Source organism: Nerophis ophidion, linkage group LG12, assembly GCF_033978795.1.
Source record: "Nerophis ophidion isolate RoL-2023_Sa linkage group LG12, RoL_Noph_v1.0, whole genome shotgun sequence".
In the NCBI taxonomy this organism is placed as follows: Eukaryota; Metazoa; Chordata; class Actinopteri; order Syngnathiformes; family Syngnathidae; genus Nerophis; species Nerophis ophidion.
The window spans coordinates 38,938,022-38,958,619 of record NC_084622.1 but is presented as its reverse complement, the minus strand read 5'-3'; the positions used below and the strand labels follow the sequence as shown (position 1 = coordinate 38,958,619).

Below are 20,598 nucleotides of genomic sequence, written 5' to 3'. Positions count from 1 at the left end.
TTATGCAAGAATGTATGTATGTATGTACTTCTGTCTAACCAAAGAAATATGAATGCCACACCTACAGGTTGTTTGCATTTCACACAAGGAAAGCTAAAGTTCCTGTTGGAAAGCCAACTACTACACACAGCAGACCGTGTGACAGTAATGAGTGAAGTGTGAATAAAGCTGCCCTACCTGAGGTGGGACTCAATAACACGGTCCAAACTCTTATAAAAGGGGCGGGATGTAAAATAGCCAGTCCAGTAATGGTCTTCACGGTCCGCATAGGCAAAGAAATCTCCACTAAGCACTGGAAAGTCTGCAGGTCGTGATCCATGCGCCAACCCATATGATTTGTAGAGGGCACTAAAGTAGTCTGTGAGAGTACCAAACTGAGCCTGTGGGAGCAGGCAAAAATAAAAATTAATGTTAAAACAAAGGAAAATACCTTAAGCAGCCACAGAATAGAATAAAAAGAACTTGAGTATGGATAAAAAAAATTCTCCTTGCATAGGATGGACCACAAAACTTTGACAGATTATTTGTTCCCTCGGGTGTATTACCTATAGTAATACACCCGCATGATTAGATTACCCACCAAAAAGATTGCACGCTCAAATATTCAGCTAAAGTTACAAAGCATGCAAAACAATAAATATATAGAAATGTCGGTGACAGTTCAACTTCTCACCTTGACGTGCATCTCAGTGTGAGAATTCATGTAGTCAAAGAGGTTTTGATAGTTGGTGTACTGCTGGTCCCACTCCAGGGCCTTGTCATAGCGGAAGTCATCCCCCAGGGGGATGAGAAGCACCTTGCTTCGGAAAAGTTTGGACTTTTTCCGATATTGATCGAGGATTAGTTGTGCCCTGGATTAGAGAAAAACAAATTCAAGCAGATGCCCAGCATTCAACAGCAGCTTTTTAGGAAATAACTACAACCTTGAAAGAGCAAGATAAGAATAGGTAGCACCTGTTTTACTACGGTAGCACCTCGGTTTTACAGGAAAAATATTGCTAAAAATACCCCTGTATGTTTCCGTTTTCGTGCATCGTCTCGAGTAGCATAAGGCCAAACATTGCTAATGGAGTTTCCGTATGCACTGGTATAACTTCGCGGAAATGAGTGCCAAAACAAAGAATCCCACGAATAGATGACTCTGGGGAATCGATTGTGATTATTTTTAAGTTGGGACACTGCAGATGGAGTTCAAATTAATCATCGTCATCGTGTGTGTGTGTGGGTGTTTTTTGTGGTTGATAAAATGCAGCTCAGCATCAGTCTCCTTTCTTCCTCTTGTTAGGTACTGTAGGAGTGTGCACACTGCACAGAAGAGATGTTTAAGGGCACTGCATAATTCTGACTGTACTCTTTTATTAAGTATGGTTGTAAAAAACTAAAAATAAAGTTGTCCGTGTGGCTCTTTCGTCCCTGCTCCTCATCAAGAGACTTCAGTAACTGTAAAAGTTATGTTTATCTATCGATTTAATACATTATTTATACGATTTTAGTATAAGAATTATTATTGCTTGGACATCGGGAGCAGTGCCTCTGGATTGGCACACCAGGGTGGTGGTGGTTCTTTTTAAAGGGGACAAATTGCACTTTCTTTGAAATTTTGCCAATTGTTCACAATCATTATGAGGGACATTACAATGGACATTATATTTTTATGCATTCTAACTATTAAATAAACGCGATCAAAAGTTTGCTTACAATGGAGCCTACAGGAGCCTCTCAATTCTGCCTATAAAACCCTTAAAAAACATCAAAACAACTCTATTAAGGTTTTATATACATAATGTAAGTATATATTAGGGGTGTAAAAATTAATCGGTGCCAACCAATAACCTATTTTACCTTTAGACATACAGTGGGGCAAAAAATTATTTAGTCAGTTCTCCCACTTAAAAAGATGAGGTCTTTAATTTTCATCATAGGTAGACTTCAACTATTACAGACAGAATGGGGGGAAAGAATCCACAAAAATCACATTGTAGTTTTTTTAATTAATTAATTGGTAAATCCTCTGTAAAATGAGTATTTGGTCACCTACAAACAAAGCAAGATTTCTGGCTTTCACGGACATGTAACTTCTTCTTTAAGAGGCTCCACTGTCCTCCACTAGTTACCTGTATTAATGGCACCCGTTTGGCCTCGTTATCAGTATAAAATACACCTGTCTACAACCTCAAACAGTCACACTCCAAACTCCACTATGGCCAAAACCAAAGGTGTCAAAAGACACCAGAAACAAAATTGTGGACCTGCAACAGGCAGGGAAGACTGCATATGCATCAGGTAAGCAGCTTGGTGTGAAGACATCAACTGTGGGAGCAATTATTACAAAATGGAAGACATAAAAAAACACTGTTAATCTACTTTGATCTGGGGCTGCTCGCAAGATCTCACAGTGTGGGGTCAAAATGATCACAAGAAAGGTGAGCACAAATCCCAGAATCACACAAGGGAAACTACCGAATAACCTGCAGAGAGCTAGGATCAAAGTAACAAAGGGTACCATCAGTAACACAGTGCGCCACCAGGGACTAAAATCCTGCAGTGCCAGACGTGTCCCCCTGCTTAAGCCAGAATATGTCCAGGCCCGTCTAAAGTTTGCTAGAGAGCATCTGGATGATCCATTAGAATATTGAGAGAATGGCAAATGGTCAGATGAAACCAAAATAGAACTTGTTAAAAACTCAACTTGTCATGTTTGGAGGAGAAGGAATTCTGAGTTGCATCCAAAGAACACCATACCTACTGTGAAGCATGAGGGTGGAAATACTAAGTTTTGGGGCTGTTTTTCTGCAAAGGGACCAGGAATGTTCCTGGGATTAAAGGCCTCAACGTTTCTCCTCCAAACATATTGCTGGGTATTGTGGCCAAACAGCTCAATTTTTGTTTCATCCGACCACAGAACTTTCCTCCAGAAGGTCTTATCTTTCTCCATGTGATGACAGATGAAACAAAAATTTAGCTGTTCGGTCATAATACCCAGCAATATGTTTGGAGGAGAAAAGGTGAGGCGTTCAAACCCAGGAACACCAAACTTACAAGCATGGTGGTGGTAGTATTATGCTCTGGACCTGTTTTACTGTCAATGGAACTGGAGCTTTACAGAGTAAATGGGACAATGAAAAAGGAGGATTACCTCCAAATTCTTGAGGACAACCTAAAATCATCAGCCTGGACGTTGGGTCTTGGGCGCAGTTGGGTTGTTCCAACAGGACAATGATCCCAAACCCACGTCAAAAGTGGTAAAAGAATGACTAAATCAGGCTAGAATTAAGGTTTTAGAATAGCCTTCCCAAAGTCCTGACTTAAATGTGTGGACAATGCTGAAGAAACAAGTCAATGTCATAAAACCAACAAATTTAGCCGAACTGCACCAATTTTGTCAAAGAGTGGTCAAAAGTTCTACCAGAAGTTTGCCAGACGTTTGTAGATGGCTACCAAAAGCGCCTTACCTTAGCAAGGGACATGTAACCAAATATTAACATAGCTGTATGTACAGTATACTTTTGACCCAGCAGATTTAGTCACATTTTCAGTCGGCCCATAATAAATTCATAAAAGAACCAAACTTCATGAATGTTTTTTGTGACCAACAAACTTTATCACAAAAAAATTAGAGTTATAGAAATTATTGGAAACTCAAGACAGCCATGACATTATGTTCTTTACAAGTGTATGTAAACTTTTGATCACGACTGTATATAGTCTCATACACACAATTATTCATACTTTCAGTATATTGCCAAAAGTATTTGGCCACTCATCCAAATTATGAGAATCAAGTGTCCTAATCACTTGTCCCAGCCACAAGTGTATAAAATCAAGCACTTAGGCATTCTTTCACATTTGTGAAAGAATGAGGCGCTCTCAGTGATTTCCAGTGTGAAACTGTCATAGGATGCCACCTATGCAACAATTTAAGTCGTGAAATTTCCTTGCTCCTAAATATTCCAAAGTCAAGTGTCGACTTTATTATGAGAAACGTGAAGAGTTTGGGAACAACAACTCAGCCACTAAGTGGTAGGCCATGTAAACTGACAGAGAGGATGAATTATGGTTTGGGGTTGCTTTTCAGAAGTTGGGATTGGCACCTTAGTTCCAGTAAAAGGCATTTTGAATGCGCCAGGATACCAAAACATTTTGGACCATACCATGCTCCCAACCTTGTGGGAACAGTTTGGAGCGGGCCCCTTTCTCTTCCAACATGACTGTGCACCAGTGCACAAAGCGAGGTCCATAAAGACATAGATGACAGTCTGGTGTGGATGAACTTGACTGGCCTGCACAGAGTCCTGACCTGCACCCGATAGAACACCTTTGGGATGAATTAAAACGGAGACTGAGAGCCAGGCTTCTCCACCAACATCAGGGTCTGACCTCACCAATGTGCTTCTGCAAGAATGGTCGAAAATTCCTATAAACACACTCCGCAACCTTGTGGACAGCGTTCCCAGAAGAGTTGAAGCTGTATTAGCTGCAAAAGTTGGACCGACATCATATTAAACCCTATGGGTTAGGAATGGGATAGCAATTCAACTTCATATGTGAGTTAAGGCAGGTGGCCAAATACTTTTGGCAATATAGTTTATGTACATACTTGCACATAGGTACCTACGCTCCCACATACCTACACACTCAAAGTTTGTACATCCACACGCGCATTCACTGTACAACCCACTCATTCATGTAATCCCGCTTCATCACACACATTAACAATATTGCCCTATGGAAAACTGGGTAACACATGACACATTGACAAAGCCTAACCTATTGTTACTATAACAATCAACAAGGTTAATACAGTTCACTTCGCCTTCTTCTCCTCCATTTATCTGCTTTTTGTATTCCAAGTTATCATTACATATATGTATTGTTGCATTTGAAACAATTGTATTGTTGATAATAATTTGTGCTATTTCTATTGGTATTTATATTGCTCCATTTGTAGTGTATTCATGTTCATTGTCATTTCTGTATTATTATTTATTTATTTCACTAACTGCTTCTTCGCTATCACTTTTGCAGTCATATTTGTACATATCTTATTCGCTGATGCTGTTCTGTTGTTGTCTCTCTGTCTTGTCCCCCTATGTTCCCGCAATTTCCCCCTCCTGTCTTCCTTTTTTTCCCTCTTTCTATGCCCTCCTAATCCGGCCCGGCTGCACCAAATAATAATAATATCAATTCATTTAATAAATTCAAATACAAATAAGGCAACAAGAGAAGTATCGCACACTTCTCTTTTGTAAAGTAAATCTGTACAGCGGATATGGGCATCTACTGTACATCAACTATATGATTTGCCTGAGTAGAGAAGACAAGACAAGAGACAAGACAAGAGAAAAAAATAAAAAATAAAGTTCAATACGGTAAATTATTACCAGGTTAACCCTGTACATCAGCAAAGGCAAAACATTCCTGAGCCTTTATTTCCTAGTCTGAAGTGAACTCCTGAAATTATAAAACTTTGAAAGATATTGTAATTTATTAAGATGCGTGTACTCTAAAAAATCTATCCATGTCTGCTAAAATCTGCTTAATATAAACGTTTTCACCCTGTGCGCTCTCTTTCTGCCTGCTATCCTTAGTGAAAGTAAAAATTTGGATAATGGGCATGTGTTCATGCAGACTGCAACAGTCCGGGAAATTAACAGAATCCATTTTTCTCTGAAATGAAGCATTTCTTACAATTGATTTAGATAATAAAAGTCACACTAACTAAAATTTTGATTGCGCTTTGATATACCAAGTAGGCGTAACAAATATACTATCAAACAAGGCAAATGTCTTAAAACAAACAATTATTTAGTTCCTTAATCATCAATCCCCCATGTTGTATTTTTTTCTAGCATCTTACCGTTCTGCTAAATTTGCCTCCACCACAGCTTTAGGTGGAATCTTCCATGGACAATTGATCCGTCCACCTGGTAGCCTCTTGAAGTCAAACTGGCAGCAGATCTTTGGGTCAGGCCCGCAGGTATGAGGGACGTCGTAGCTGTAGAAGGGCATCATGTGGCAAAATATGTCTGAACTGGATCCAGTGTCTGTAAACATGGTACACATTAAGAGATTAACTAGGCAGAAGAGTACAAAAACCTCCCAAGCAGAAGCAAAAGGTTAGTGACAAGCACATATTAAACAGATTACCAGGATTAAATTTTACCAAAAATGTTTGTGGACTTTAACAAAATTTTGTTTTAGGCAGCATTTCAGCCTTTAATTAGTACTTGTGTAAAACCCGCTTGGGGCTAATTGATCTATTGCAGCCAAGTGAGTGTTGTAATGCAGTCGTCCCTCACCACATCGCATTTTTTAAGTTGGATACTTGTAAATGTGACAACGTAGGTGGTTTTATGTCGAGAGGGCTTTTTTTATGTAAAAAAAACACATTTTGATACATAAAAAGTAAAAAAATTGGTTGATAGGTCTAAGGAGAAAAGAAAAGTGTTTGATATCTCCTACCGCAGTGAAGCCAATTCAAAACTTTTACACCACTTCAGCATTTATTGAAAAAGTAAACAAAACAAATGGGCAAAAATTCTGAAAAGAAAAAATGTTCTTTAGACATATCTTAGGGAAAAAGATTTGGCTACAATTTAAACTTAGTGTGGTCGTTTTAGAAACAGGGCAGTAACTCTGTCAACATGATGGCATTAAATCTGGTTAAACTGGACTAAAACGATTACAAAAGGACATATTGACTCATGACGGCATTACATCAGGTTAAACCGGACTAAAACGATTACAAAAGGACATATTGACTCACCACTGACTAAAAGATAAAAAAAACTTGCTGACCACAAGAAAATTCAATCCTTCAAAGTGGAACAGCCAAACACTAGCAGAGCATGTTTATAATCATCTACTGAACTGACAATCCCTGAAATATTAAAGGCCATTACAATGGCAGAAAAGGTAGACAACCTCTTGCAGCAGGTGAGCTGGCTGCTTTTTACTTACCCCAGTTCTGCCGCCACATAAACTCCAGATTGCGAGTGGCAGCAAAATGCTTTTTGACCGAGTAGTGGACCCTCTGTATGAGCATACTTGTCAGGTTGGCCTTTTTCAACACATAAGCCATAGTGGAGCTGTGACCAAAAGGATCTATTGCCCACCCACTGCGTGGAGTTGTACCTATAATAGAACAAGGGTAAAATATTTTAGGATGAAAATACTGTTCCTGTTAGAAATGTTGCATAGGCATCACTGCCTGTTGAGGAGCTAAACCCTAGGTGTCAAAGTCAAAGCCCACGGGCCCCATACGGCCCGCTAATTAATTATTTATGACCCCTGTGATGATATCTGATTAGTATTAAAACCGGGCCGGCCCGCAGGCCACAGCTGCCTGCTGCTGTTTTGCATGCACCAATACTCCATTCCCCACAGCGCAACGGTAGCCTGAGAACTGAGAACTCACAGCAGCGACGCAAGTGGGCCTCGGTTTCATTATTCATCAGCATTCAGGGTAGATGTCAACTTTCAGCAACCCACCCCCCCAATAATGGCTAAACGGAAGGTGGGCGGTGACAACAGGGGGTTTCAAGTCAGGTGAAAGGCAGAGTACATATTCACGGAGGTAAAAGGCAAACCTGTGTGTCTTCTGTGCGGAGAAAGTGTGGTTGTAATGGAAAGAATATAATCCAAAAAGCCACTATTAAACATCTAGGAAACACAAAGACAAAGACAAGAATCTGGAAACGGAACAAAGGCTACAGAAGGTGGAAGAATTAAAACGAAGTCTTAAGTTCGGGCAGGCTCTGTTAACAAAAGCCACATCACAAAGTTATGGTGTCATTTTGATAACTGACACCATCCATCCATCCATTTTCTACCGCTTGTCCCTTTTGGGGTCGCTGGAGCCTAGCTCAGCTACACCATGTTTTTTTATAATTGTAATATTTGAATGATGACAAATGAATGTGTTGTGGCAGTTTGCGGATTTCACCAATGCGGCGGTTTGTGGAAACAATCGGTTGCTTTTCCAAAGATTTTGAAAAAACTACTAACGTTAGAATGCTAAACAAGAAGAAGTGCTTAAAGTTTAATGGTTTTCTAAAAACACTGAGACAAAGTCTAAGTTCAGTATGTTCTTAACAGTGTTTTTGAAACTTTTTTTGAAAGTTAGACAAAGAATAGAATCTGAAGTTGTCCTTATTTTTAAATTATTATGCCACAATTTTACCAGTCCGCCCTGCGTGGGAATAGATTTTCCTTCATGCGGCCCTTGAGCTAAAGTCTGAATGTGGACTTACATTCCCTCAGAGACTCGGGCATGCAGCAATGAGTTAGTTTGGGGCATTAGAATGTTCATTAGTCTTACCAGTTAGTGACATACAGGGATGGGAATCAAAAACTGGTTCTTGTTCAGAAACGGTTACCGGTGTATCGATTCCTATTTTTCAAGCGATTCCCTTATCAATGCAGGTGGTTGGGAATGATATTACGCATAGTGTGAAGTGACGGCAGACAGCAAAATGCCGCTGCCTGGACAGAACAAACGCTCTAAAGTCTGGCTAAATGTTTTAAGAAATGATTACAACAGTGCTACTTGGAATAATTGCAAGATTTGTATTTCATCAAGAGTAAGACATACGAGCAATATGCTAAAACATTTGAACACACAGCATGCAATAACTATAAATGAAAGTTGCGTTTCTGAACGACACCGATTTCATCCCAGCTATCTGGCGCAAATACAACAGGTACTAACTGCCTGTTAGCGCTATTATTTGCGCAATTAAAATGCATGTCATCTCATTTAGATTTACCGTGACAGCAAAGCGAACACACAGGACAGACAAGCAGTGACTAAGTTTGTGGCCAAAAGGTTGCAAGCCTTAGCGACAGTGCACCTGAATTTCAAGAGGAGAATGTTTAACAGTAGTCAAAGAAAAGTTGCATGTTTTTCTGCAACCACATTTTCAGTTAGTCATTTCCAATATTCAGGTGAAACTCAATTCAAATATTGAGTTAACTTCCATCCATGTCAGCAATTCAACTTAAAACGTGACACCAATATGTAATATTAACTCATGAAAAGTGAGATATGTCAAGCTTTTATTTATTATTATTTTGATGATCCTAGCTTACAGTTTTTGAAGACCCCACATTTTATGAGATTTTCAAATCAAGGTTATCATAAACTGTAAAACATAATCAGAAAAAATATATCTAAAGAAGGCTTGGAATATCTTCAGTTGCATGTGATGTATATGATCGTTTCACCTTGTAAATCTAATCAAATAATTCTAATATTTTGAGTTTCACCAATACATTTTCTAGGGAAATAAAAGATTTCCTAAAAGTTTTGAAAATGTTTGACTAAATGTTACATTCTTGGGTAATTTCCACACATTTTATTTTGTTAAATTCTACAGAATGATATTTCAATTATTCATTTTCAAAAGTTGTTTTTGTATCTTTGCCTCTCAAGACCTCTCCGTTGGCTTTGCAAGGACATGTTAGTGCTAAACTAAACAAAATTGACGGTAATTCACCTTTTTGTTATTTTTTCCAAATAAGAATCAATAAGAGATCCGATAAAGAACCGAGTCGTTAAGCAGAATCGAAAGTGGAATCGGAACCGGAAAAATCTTATCAATTCCCATCCTTAGTGACACAGCAGACATATTCTCCCAGAAATCCCTATAAAAGTCATCAAATAAATAATTCCTTATCTACTGGGTACCTAGGTTTCTTTCAAGCCACTGGTGTCCCTCAATGAGCTGGTCTATCATGGCGAAGTAGTGAACATTGGCTTCATCAGTCATCACCCAGCCTCCTGTCACAATCTCTAGCTGTCCTCCGAGGATCAGCCTGTTGTCAGGGAGGATTAAGGAAAGGAGGTGAGAATAATCCCACCGTGAAGTGCAAGCATTTCATTATCTTGAGACAACACGCTATTCCCAGAGCGTCCACAATTTACTCGTGCATATGAGCCATTGTGTAAAACACTGTACCGCAGTCACAAAGCAGCACAGCCATTTTGGCTGTGCAGGATTGAAAAATTGTGCACTATATTGAACTGTGACTTACTTGCGCGCAGCCTCCTGCTTTTGTGCATCAGCGCTTTCCCACCACTTTGCGAAGAAGGAAATCTCTGACCAGATAAACTTCCTGCGAGGATCCTCAGCAAGCTTTACCACCATGTTGTTTAATATCTGCTGTGTCTGGTCTGTGAAGTACTTGTCAAAAGTTTTAACCCAACCTAAAAATAAAATTGTTGTTGTCAGATTCAAGTCCCGACCTATCTGCTACCAAGACAAAAAAGCAGTTATGAAGGTCACAGAGGGAAAAACTTCTGCAAACGATCAAAAATAAGCCTCATGTTTTATTTAAGTCGAGTTCTTGCCAGAAAGTCATTTCGCAGAGCCAGGCTTTCTATACACTCGGGGTTCAAAATATTGCAAAGATGTATTGGCTCATGTCTATAAAAAACCTGTCTTACATTTAAATTATAAAGTAATTACTTTTTTTCAACCTGTAAGATGACTTAATGTGGGCTGTTTGAAGCTGGCATCTATGAATTCCTCATATGTCAACTGACTGTTGAGATAAGGTCATTAAAAGGGGACCTACAATGAATCTCATCTTTTCTCATTTATAAACGTTGTTACAATGTTGGATACTAAGCCTGGACAATTAATACAATTTTAATTTCCAATTTAGATTATGACTTTGTACGATTATGAAAATATAATACTAATAAAAAACGGAGCTTGTGAAGGTAAAACAGATGATGAGGGAATACGTGAAAAAAAGAGCATGTCTTCTAGAAGTTACTTTTTATTTGACACAGCGCTACTATGCCTAATCAATAATCACTAAACTCAATATAAGGCATAGGATTTCTGCATTTGCATGACCGCGGACGGAGTCACATAAATTGCCAATGAAACTGAATCCGCTGTTGAGCACAAAATAATATCAGGGAGATTGACAGAAATGTGACCGAAATGTTGTCATTGTGAGGAGATGAAACATGTGTTTGGTAGAGCTTATTTATCCCTGAAACACTCAAATGTCCCGAGCTGAACTAAACAATGTCTAGACGGTCACTAGAAACAGTGACTAAAACTACAAAGCTAAAGCTAACAAGAACAATCTATACACCCAGAACACATCTCATCTGCTTGTGTTGTTGTGAACAACATCATCAATGTACAAACAAGGCAGCAGTCGGGAATTGAGAGGCTCTCTTTATTTTTTTAACAGCCTGACGTCACCTCTTTACTCGTCAAGTTGAGAAAAAATGCACAGCACACTTGCTCCCTTAAAAATAGTAGTGCAGTGCACCACATCTGGTCTGACTGCACAAACAAAATAAATGCTTCAAAAAAGTACTTCACAAAAGAGTAATGTATTTAAAGCACTTATTGATACATTTACATAATTATGCTTTGTCTGAAATATCTGGTCAGCATTATCCCAAGATGTATTGCAAAAATAAATGTGACAATTTTGGCTTTTATTTTTTTCACAAAAAGCACACAATCTACAGTGGTAAAATAAGTGTAAAAGGTCATGAACTGGACTAAAACCACGTAAAATTGAAAAACTAAATGTTTATGTTGCAATTGTTATTTAAATGTTGTTTTAGTAGTTGTTTATTCATTATAATTATTTATTCATAATTTGTATTCAAGTTTTTTAAACTATATTCAAAGTTGTCACAGCTAGGTCGGTGTTCTTATTTGGACATTATGTCAAATGTTTCAGGCTATGAAGAAACACAAAATATAGGATAAAGTATTATTTTCAACTAATGTTAGCATTCACATAACACTGACGTTGATAGCTTTTTTTTTTAGCACACTCTGGCTCGATCATTGAGTGACCGGGTGAATCTTTAATAATGTTTATGAAGTTTACCAGTCTAGGAACATCTCCACAATCACACATAGACTCAATAAACGGGTTACAAAAGTGACTGTAGAGCAAAATGTACGCATAATTTACACCAAAGCTATCATGTACACCACAAGAAAGTGTTTTCAATTTACATTAAAATCATCATAAGTCCTCTTTAAAGGCGGTTTAGCTCCATTGGTAGAGCGGCCGTGCCAGCAACTAGAGGGTTGCAGGTTCGATTCCCGCTTCCGCCATCCTAGTCAATGCCGTTGTGTCCTTGGGCAAGACACTTTACCCACCTGCTCCCAGTGCCACCCACACTGGTTTAAATGTAACTTAGATATTGGGTTGCACTATGTAAAGCACTTTGAGTCACTAGAGAAAAGCGCTATATAAATATAATTCACTTCACTTCACACTAAAGTAATAAGGCTGTGGAGGCCTAACATTCTACACAGCACTGTATATCTTAGAATGAAGTTAATTATCTACATTTGCACCATTTACCGGTTACTTTACAGTAAGTCAGTAGCAAACAGTTTCTTAAAGTAAAGAGTGAGGTCACCCTCATTCTAAAGACGTTGGTTGTGGCATGAGTATGGAAAAATATGATATACTGTAACTAATTAAGCACACTCAGAAAAGGTCTATTATCTATGTAAACACTGGGTTACAATATAACAAGCATTACCTGGATCATTGTGTGAGTGTGGAACCACAAACACTTGCAAGGGTTCTTTGTCCCACTCATCAGCATCATAGGTGATGTCAAAGCCCTGTTTCCACACACCACCATCGGGGTTGTCAAACTTTAGCAGAGAGTTTACATCCAACATCTGTTGACAGGAAAAAAATAAAATATCTTGTATTTCACATAAACTGAACACAGCGACTAGCATTTGACCCTCGAAGTGCCAAACATAATGCAGGCTCACCTGAACATCTGCCTGACTTTGGCTACCTGCAGCGAACTGGCAGTCCTGGGGCTTTACAGCAAGAAAAGTAGGGTGGCCGTCAAAGGGAAGGACCCAGGAGCCATTGGCACTTCTGAAGGGCAGATGGCCGCTGGGAGACACTGCTCCTGTGTCTGTGAGCTCCATGACAGAGTCTTTTATGTGGCTGATGATTTGGTGGTTTTCTTCAAGCAGCTGCTCCAGCTGTTCTATCCGATTCTGCAGGACAGAAATTTGGCTCTACGACACATACAAAAAGCATGGTGATAAATAATAAAATATGCCAGAAAAACAGAATGCGCTCACAAAATAACCTTCACGGTTATCTTACCCTTGGAAAATTTCCACCATTTTGTCGTCGAGCAGGTTCATGCTGGACACGGTCCAACATGAGATAGAGTGAGAATACAGCCACACAAAAGATGGCCCCGCCACACACTGTCACCTGTTTCCTTAGCTTCATCCTCCCCTGGAGCAAGCCTCTGTCCAGTTTGTAAAAGTAGGTCCTGGTCTCTTATTTCCCCAACACAATGAAAAACAGAGCTCAAAATGGAAAACAAGTCCTCACTGAGCAAAACATTAGAAATGTGATCAGTGTTGTCAATTGCAAGGGTTCGGTTCCTCACGGGTGCGTCCTCCAGCCCCCATTCATGGCACTGGTGACCACACTTCAGTGAGCAGTGGCACCAAATGTCGTGAATTAAGTGAGCTGGCAAGCGGTCTGTGGGCTTCGGCCGGGCTACAGGCACCTGTGTCCTGCTTCAAAGTAGCCCTTGTGCTCAATCCTCCAAAACTATGAGAAAACAGGAAAAGAGAAAAAAAGCACCATACAGATAGGAAGCTTGGTGTCCGTGTAGCACGTGGTGCCTCTCAGTGGGCCTGCATTTTTTTTTTGTTTAGTCCTCACTCTAACAGCAGCGAGTGATTTTGCAATGTTGTCCTCTTATGCTCCTTCCAGTTCCATAATTACCCAAGAAAATAAAAAGTACACTCCCAAATAGTAGATCCAGAAAATTAGGACGACAGCAGCATAGGCAGATCTTTTTGCTTGATGACAGCAGCCACAATGACATCACATCTGAGAGTCTTCTTTAGCTGTTAAAAAAACATCAAAAAGATGAGAGAAGCCAGGAACAATTTGCAGTTAACCACATGTGACATGGTAAAAATAAGAGATACAATAAGAAAGAGAAAGCAATCAGGAAGAAGGGGGGGGTTGGGTATTTCCTTTTAAGCTCCTAATGTGTTCATGTTTCTCCACTGTGAACAAATCCAACACAGGCATAATCCGCTCACAAGTCAGCGCTGTCACTATTTAAACATAACCACAGAGGTGCAGCAAACTGATATGCAGTATTCGATTTTTTTTTTAAATGTATTGTCCAAAAATTGAGCAAGATGTCACTATACGTACAAAAAGCAGATTAAATAATTGACCCTAAGCCATTTAACGATCAGACATAGATAGTGTTTTTGGACAGTGTAGGCAAAGTTCCCCGGTCGTTTGTGTAAACAATGACAACCTATGAACATCCATGTTGGCTTTATTTACAATGAGCTCGACTCCTGTTAAGGTTTAACTTGACGGGGCAGCTACTATTTGGAGAGGACTTTGTTAAAAATACACATATTTGAACCGAAATTTGACCGAAACTATGCACGCTTTAGACCAGTGTTTTTCAACCGCTGTGCTGTGGCACACTATGGTGCCGTGAGATACAGTCCGGTGTGCCGTGGGAGAGGACCTAATTCCACCTATTTGGGTTCAAAATATTTTTTGCGAACCAGGAATTATAGTCTGCAAATGATGTGTTTTGTTGAGTGTCGCTGCTGTCTAGAGCTTGGCAGAGTAACCGTGTAATACGCTTACATATCAGCAGAAAGCAGCAGGTGAATGGCTTTCTAGGTGTCGGAAACAGTGGGAGGCACAGTGAAGGTAAAAAGATGTCTAATGCTTGAACAAAAAATAAACAAAAGGTGAGTGCCGATAAAAAAAAGGCATTGAAGCTTAGGGAAGGCTATGCGGAACGAAACTAAAAACCAAACTGGCTACAAAGTAAACAAAAACAGAATGCTGGACGACAGCAAAGACTTACTGTGTGGAGCAAAGACGGCGTCCACAAAGTACATCCGAACATGACATGACAATCAATAATGTCCACACAAAGAAGGATAAAAACACCTGAAATATTCTTGATTGCTAAAACAAAGTAGATGCGGGGAATATCGCTCAAAGGAAGACATGAAACTGCTACAGGAAAAAAACAACATAACAGGAAAAGCCACCAAAATAGGAGCGCAGAACAAGAAGTAAAAGACTACACACGAGAAAAGAGCAAAAAAGTGCCAATAAGTCAGGGAGTGATGTGACAGGTGGTGACAGTACACCTACTTTGAGACAAGAGCTATAGTCATGTATGCTTGCTAATGCTTTAAAGTCATATCCAACAATTGCCACAACCACTTTTTACTGTCAACTGAGTATCGTTTTGTAATTATTTCTGCTGGTGGTGTGCCTCCGCTTTTTTTCAACCCAGAAAATGTGCCTTGGCTCAGAAAAGGTTGAAAAACACTGCTTTAGCCGAATAAGCAGTCAAGCTCTAATAGTACAGAAGCGGGCGAACAAAAAAAAAACAATCCAAAATTCACCAATCTATTTCAGTCTTAACAAGATAACGCTGGTGACCTGCAGTCATTACATCCGTCTGCTGGGTTACACGCTTTTCCCGTGTTTTATTTCCATTAAACGCATAACATTAAAGGCGACGTTTAAGTGGGTACTTAGGAACGTTTAGACAATAACCTTACATGACAACAACAACAAAATAGCCAAGGCTAATGTTATAGTCGTACAACACGGACGTTGTTGTGGGACATTTTTGGACTGATTTGGAATTCTGACGTTACCTGTCAATGGTGCTTCCTCCTGCTTGTGTTGTCCGCCTCGGGCTGCCTTCGACGGGGAGGACGGCTAACTGTCACCTGCCTGTAGCAGCCCGTTAGCATAGCAGCTAGCATGGCAGCTAGTTGGCGTTTTCAGACCGCCGCAAAGGCTTGGGGGAGGAGCCAGCGCTGATTGGCTAAGAGCTTCAACTGTACCAGGAAAAAAACTCAACCCTGATTATTGAATATTCTCAAAGCCACGTAATCATTAAACGACTGTAATGCTTAGCAATTGAGTGGATCCCCAGGGAATATGCAACTGTGGCATTAGAAGGACTGTGATTTTTAATATTGTTATTTTTATGACAAACCCATTAATACGAAGAAGTTGGGCAGAACGACGAATGAAACAATAACTTTTCATACCTATTTTTTTGTAATTACAAGTGTATAAGATGTATATTGGAGGGTTTGTTTACAATATTCTTTGGTAGACAATGTCAGACAAATTGATTATAACTACACTATGATGGTCATGTAATTTTATTTTTAATGAATGAAGGGCATAATTAGTCAACATGCATACATGTCACACTAAGGGTGGCTGTATGAACAACAGAAACCCTGTCATAAACCTGTGTCATATAGTGAAACCACACTAAACAACAATGACAAACACATTTCGGGAGAATATTTGCACCACAACACACCAACAAATTTAACATGAATACAACAGAAAAAATTCCCAGAATTCCCTGCAGCACCAACACTTCATGTATATATATATATATATATATATGTATATATATATGTATATATATATATATATATATATATATATATATATATATATATATATATATATACATATATATTAATATATATATATATATATATATATTAATATATATATACACTTCCTATATATATATGTATGTGTGTGTGTGTGTATATATATATATCCATCCATCCATTTTCTACCGCTTATTCCCTTTCGGGGTCGCGGGGGGCGCTGGCGCCTATCTCAGCTACAATCGGGCAGAAGGCGGGGTACACCCTGGATAAGTCGCCACCTCATCGCAGGGCCAACACAGATAGACAGACAACATTCACACTCACATTCACACACTAGGGCCAATTCAGTGTTGCCAATCAACCTATCCCCAGGTGCATGTCTTAGGGGTGTAGGCAAAAATCAATTCAAAGCGCGATTCTGACGTTGTGCGATTCAAAATCGATTCTCATTTTTTTCAAAATCTTTTTTTTTTAATTAATTCAAAAAATTAAAAAAAAGTTTATCAATCCAACAAACCAATACACAGCAATACCATAATAATACAATACGATTCCAAAACCAAACCTGACCCAGCAAAACTCAAAACTGCAGTAAACAGAGCAATTGAGAGGAGACACAAACACTACACAGAACAAAACAAAAGTAGTGAAACAAAAATGAATATTATCAACAACAGTATTAATATTAGTAATAATTTCAGCATGTCAGTGATTAAATATCACTCACTGACATCATTAGACATTAATAAAAATTAAAAAAAAGAACACAGGGGCTTACACTTGCATCGCATCTCATAAGCTTGACAACACACTGTATCCTATGTTGTCCATCCATCCATCCATTTTCTACCGCTTATTCCCTTTTGGGGTCGCGGGGGGCGCTGGCGCCTATCTCAGCTACAATCGGGCTGGAATGCGGGGTTCACCCTGGACAAGTCGCCACCTCATCGCAGGGCCAACACAGATAGACAGACAACATTCACACTCACATTCACACACTAGGGCCAATTTTAGTGTTGCCAATCAACCTATCCCCAGGTGCATGTCTTTGGAAGTGGGAGGAAGCCAGAGTACCCGGAGGGAACCCACGCTTTTACGGGCAGAACATCGTATTTTTGGTTCGTTTAATAGTAAAAACAAATGTACATTATTGCAATCAGTTGATAAAACATTGTCCTTTACAATTATAAAAGCTTTTTTTTTTAATCTACTACTCTGCTAGCATGTCATCAGACTGGGGTAGATCCTGCTGAAATCCTATGTATTGAATGAATACAGAATCGTTTTGAATCTGAAAAATATCGTTTTTGAATCGAGAATCGCGTTGAATCGAAAAAATCAATATAGAATCGAATCGCGACCCCAAGAATCGATATTGAATCGAATCGTGGGACACCCAAAGGTTCGCAGCCCTAAATGTATATATATATATATATATATATATATATATACACACGTGTGTGTTTGTGTGTATGTGTGTGTGTGTCTTGGGTATGACGTTAAAGTGCATCCGGCAGTGGAGGCTCCTCGATGAGGTCTTGGGGCACTAGGAGGTTAACCCCTTTCCTACTGTTACCCCAGATGGCCCTTGGCAAAGGCCTCGTACCTGACTGCCTCCTAGCCAGGGATACAGTGAAGACCTCAACGGCGGAGCAGGCGGAAAACGGTAGATTTAAGAACTAACACACCGGCTGCAATGACGAAGGAAGGCTGCAGCAGAAAAGGGTCCCCAGTCGTCTTGGACTCCATGCCACTGGACCCTGACCCGATTGCGTCAAGGATCGTGTGGTGACTGTCTGTGCACCAGTGTCCCCATGTTAAACAAAGTCACGAACAGGCATCCTCCATAAAGTCCATAAAGACTTTGGGAGGTCGAGTCCACGGTCACAACCTATTGTGATCGAGGGAGTTGAGGTACAGACCGTGGACTCATTCAAGTACCTCGGGGTTTGGGTGGACAATAAGCTTGACTGGACTGTTGACACGGACCACCAGTACGAGAAAGGACAGAGCAGGCTGTACTTCCTCAGGAGACTGCACTCCTTCAACATCTGCAAAAAACTCCTGTGGATGTACTACCAGTCTGTGGTTGGCAGTGTTCTGTTCTACATGGTAGTGTGCTGGGGGGGCAGTACATCTAAGAAGGACAGCTCCAGACTTGAGAAACTGATCAGGCGGGCCGGTTCTACAATGGGAATGAAACTGGACTCACTGGTGACGGTGGCAGAGAAGAGGACTGTTGACAAACTAGTGAGCATCCTGGATGATGCCAGTCACCCTCTGCATAGCGTTATCAGTAGCCAGAGGAGCCTGTTCAGTTCTAGACTGCTTCATCCCAAGTGCAGGACTAATAGACTCAAAAACTCCTTTGTCCCACACGCCATTAGACTGTACAACTCCTCTCTGGGGTGGGGGACGGGGGGTACTAGGATGACAGGGGATGCAAAACAATAACATTGCAATACGTTTTTATAAAATGGTCACTACTGCCTACTTTGTCTTGTTAGATTCTTATTTTAGTGTTATATTTTTATTCCCATTGTTGCTTTTTAGTTTTTATTCTGATTGTAATATTTCTCTATTTTGTTTCCATTTAAACCCCCATTATTTACTTTTTACTTTTATTTAAATTGATCTCAACTCTGTACACTGCTGCTGGAATTTTAATTTTCCTGAAGGAACTCTCCTGAAGGAATCAATAACGTACTATCTATCTATCTATCTATCTATCTATCTATCTATCTATCTATCTATCTATCTATCTATCTAAAGGGATACACCCCTACCAGGAGGATCGTCATACTCGTTCGAGTGACCGCCGATGATGATGATGGTGTGTGAGTGCATATCAATACATATATACATATATATGATAGATATGAGAGGGACTGGTGGTAGTAAATGGATGGATGAATGGATACATACTGTATACCTATATATCCATTATTATATTATATCTAATAGGGCTACTGTAGAAAGCATGGAACATGAACTGTTGCAAACAAATAGCAGCATAAATCACGGTTTAATATTCTTTAAATATCCATTGTTCCCGACAATCTGGTTGACATGAACCATACTATTGCTGTAAGTGGTGTCCAATGTGTGGCACACGGGGCGTTCACGGCAAATAGCAGTTTTTTGCTTTTTTTGGTCTGCAGCATACTAAAAGAATACAGTTCAATACATAAGATCACATCAAGCAATTTCAAAGGTACCTTAGTCTGGAACGAAAAAGGTCATGGTAAAAACCACCACACAAATTACCCATGAATTTTTTAATTAATTCTACTCTGGAAGAAAAAACAAGAAAAACTAGCAATGCACATTATTAATTCTTTATTAAGGTAGCTTACAATAATTATTTACTTTATATCATTAACAAAAAGAGCATCTCAAGCTGTAAGAAATATACATATTTTGGTTATTATTTGTTTAAAAACGACTTTTGTCTGTTTTCGTTTATTCGCCAAATAAAAGGCCATCCTTTTTGGGGGGGGGGGGGGGGGTTTAAACATGTTTTGAAAGATGTTTTTGTTTTTTCTTTGTTTTTTTATAAATAGTGGTATCTCAACTTAAGAGTTTTTTGACATAAGAGCTGTCTCTTGGCTAATTGTTATGTTTTAAATTGAAAACAAAACATCTTGTTCTGAGGATCTTTGACAGTAGTTGGTGTAAGAAATGTCAGAGTGAACCCGCCAAAAACATCAGGTCTTATTCCCTTGTAGCCACAGATCGACAAAACTGTGTTTTCCAACCATAGGAAGGAAGGAAGTGGGTGTGAAGGACAGTGCTGAGAGTGGACGATATTCATTGATTTAATGAAAGATATCATTATAAACATGATCCAGTAATTTTTCTGTAAACAGCACTCAGCAAAAAAAATTTAGCACCCCTACACTGCAATAGACACTTTCAAACGTCAAGTTTTTTAACTGGACCATACCTTCCATATATTGTCACTTAAACTGTAATAATAAATGTTTGTATTATTCACTTGATAATTAAAATCCTCAAAAAAATTTAAAAAATGTTCTTCCTTGGGCCAAGGGTCACAACTTTAAAAATGTTGGGGAAATTGTTTTTGTATTGTTAGTATTATCCTGCTAATTGTCTA

At 39.3% G+C, this 20,598-nt stretch overlaps 1 protein-coding gene across 5 annotated transcripts in view; it reads right to left on the bottom strand.

The window, feature by feature from the left end:
- Positions 1–20,598, bottom strand: part of man2a2 (mannosidase, alpha, class 2A, member 2) — a 198,359-nt gene that overhangs the window by 33,930 nt on the left and 143,831 nt on the right. For 4 of the 5 annotated variants that reach the window (XM_061917554.1, XM_061917555.1, XM_061917556.1 and 1 more), the window contains exons 1-10: positions 15,711–15,868; positions 13,135–13,898; positions 12,786–13,043; positions 12,542–12,686; positions 10,036–10,207; positions 9,689–9,816; positions 6,961–7,134; positions 5,858–6,044; positions 674–851; positions 178–380 (exon numbers count right to left, since the gene is read on the bottom strand). The exons of the other annotated variant lie outside the window; for it this stretch is intronic. In XM_061917554.1, coding sequence (XP_061773538.1) covers positions 178–380; positions 674–851; positions 5,858–6,044; positions 6,961–7,134; positions 9,689–9,816; positions 10,036–10,207; positions 12,542–12,686; positions 12,786–13,043; positions 13,135–13,266 — 1,577 coding nt within the window. In that variant the 5' untranslated portion in view covers positions 13,267–13,898; positions 15,711–15,868. Of the gene's footprint in view, positions 1–177; positions 381–673; positions 852–5,857; positions 6,045–6,960; positions 7,135–9,688; positions 9,817–10,035; positions 10,208–12,541; positions 12,687–12,785; positions 13,044–13,134; positions 13,899–15,710; positions 15,869–20,598 lie in introns of those variants that run through there. 5 annotated transcript variants of the gene reach the window in all.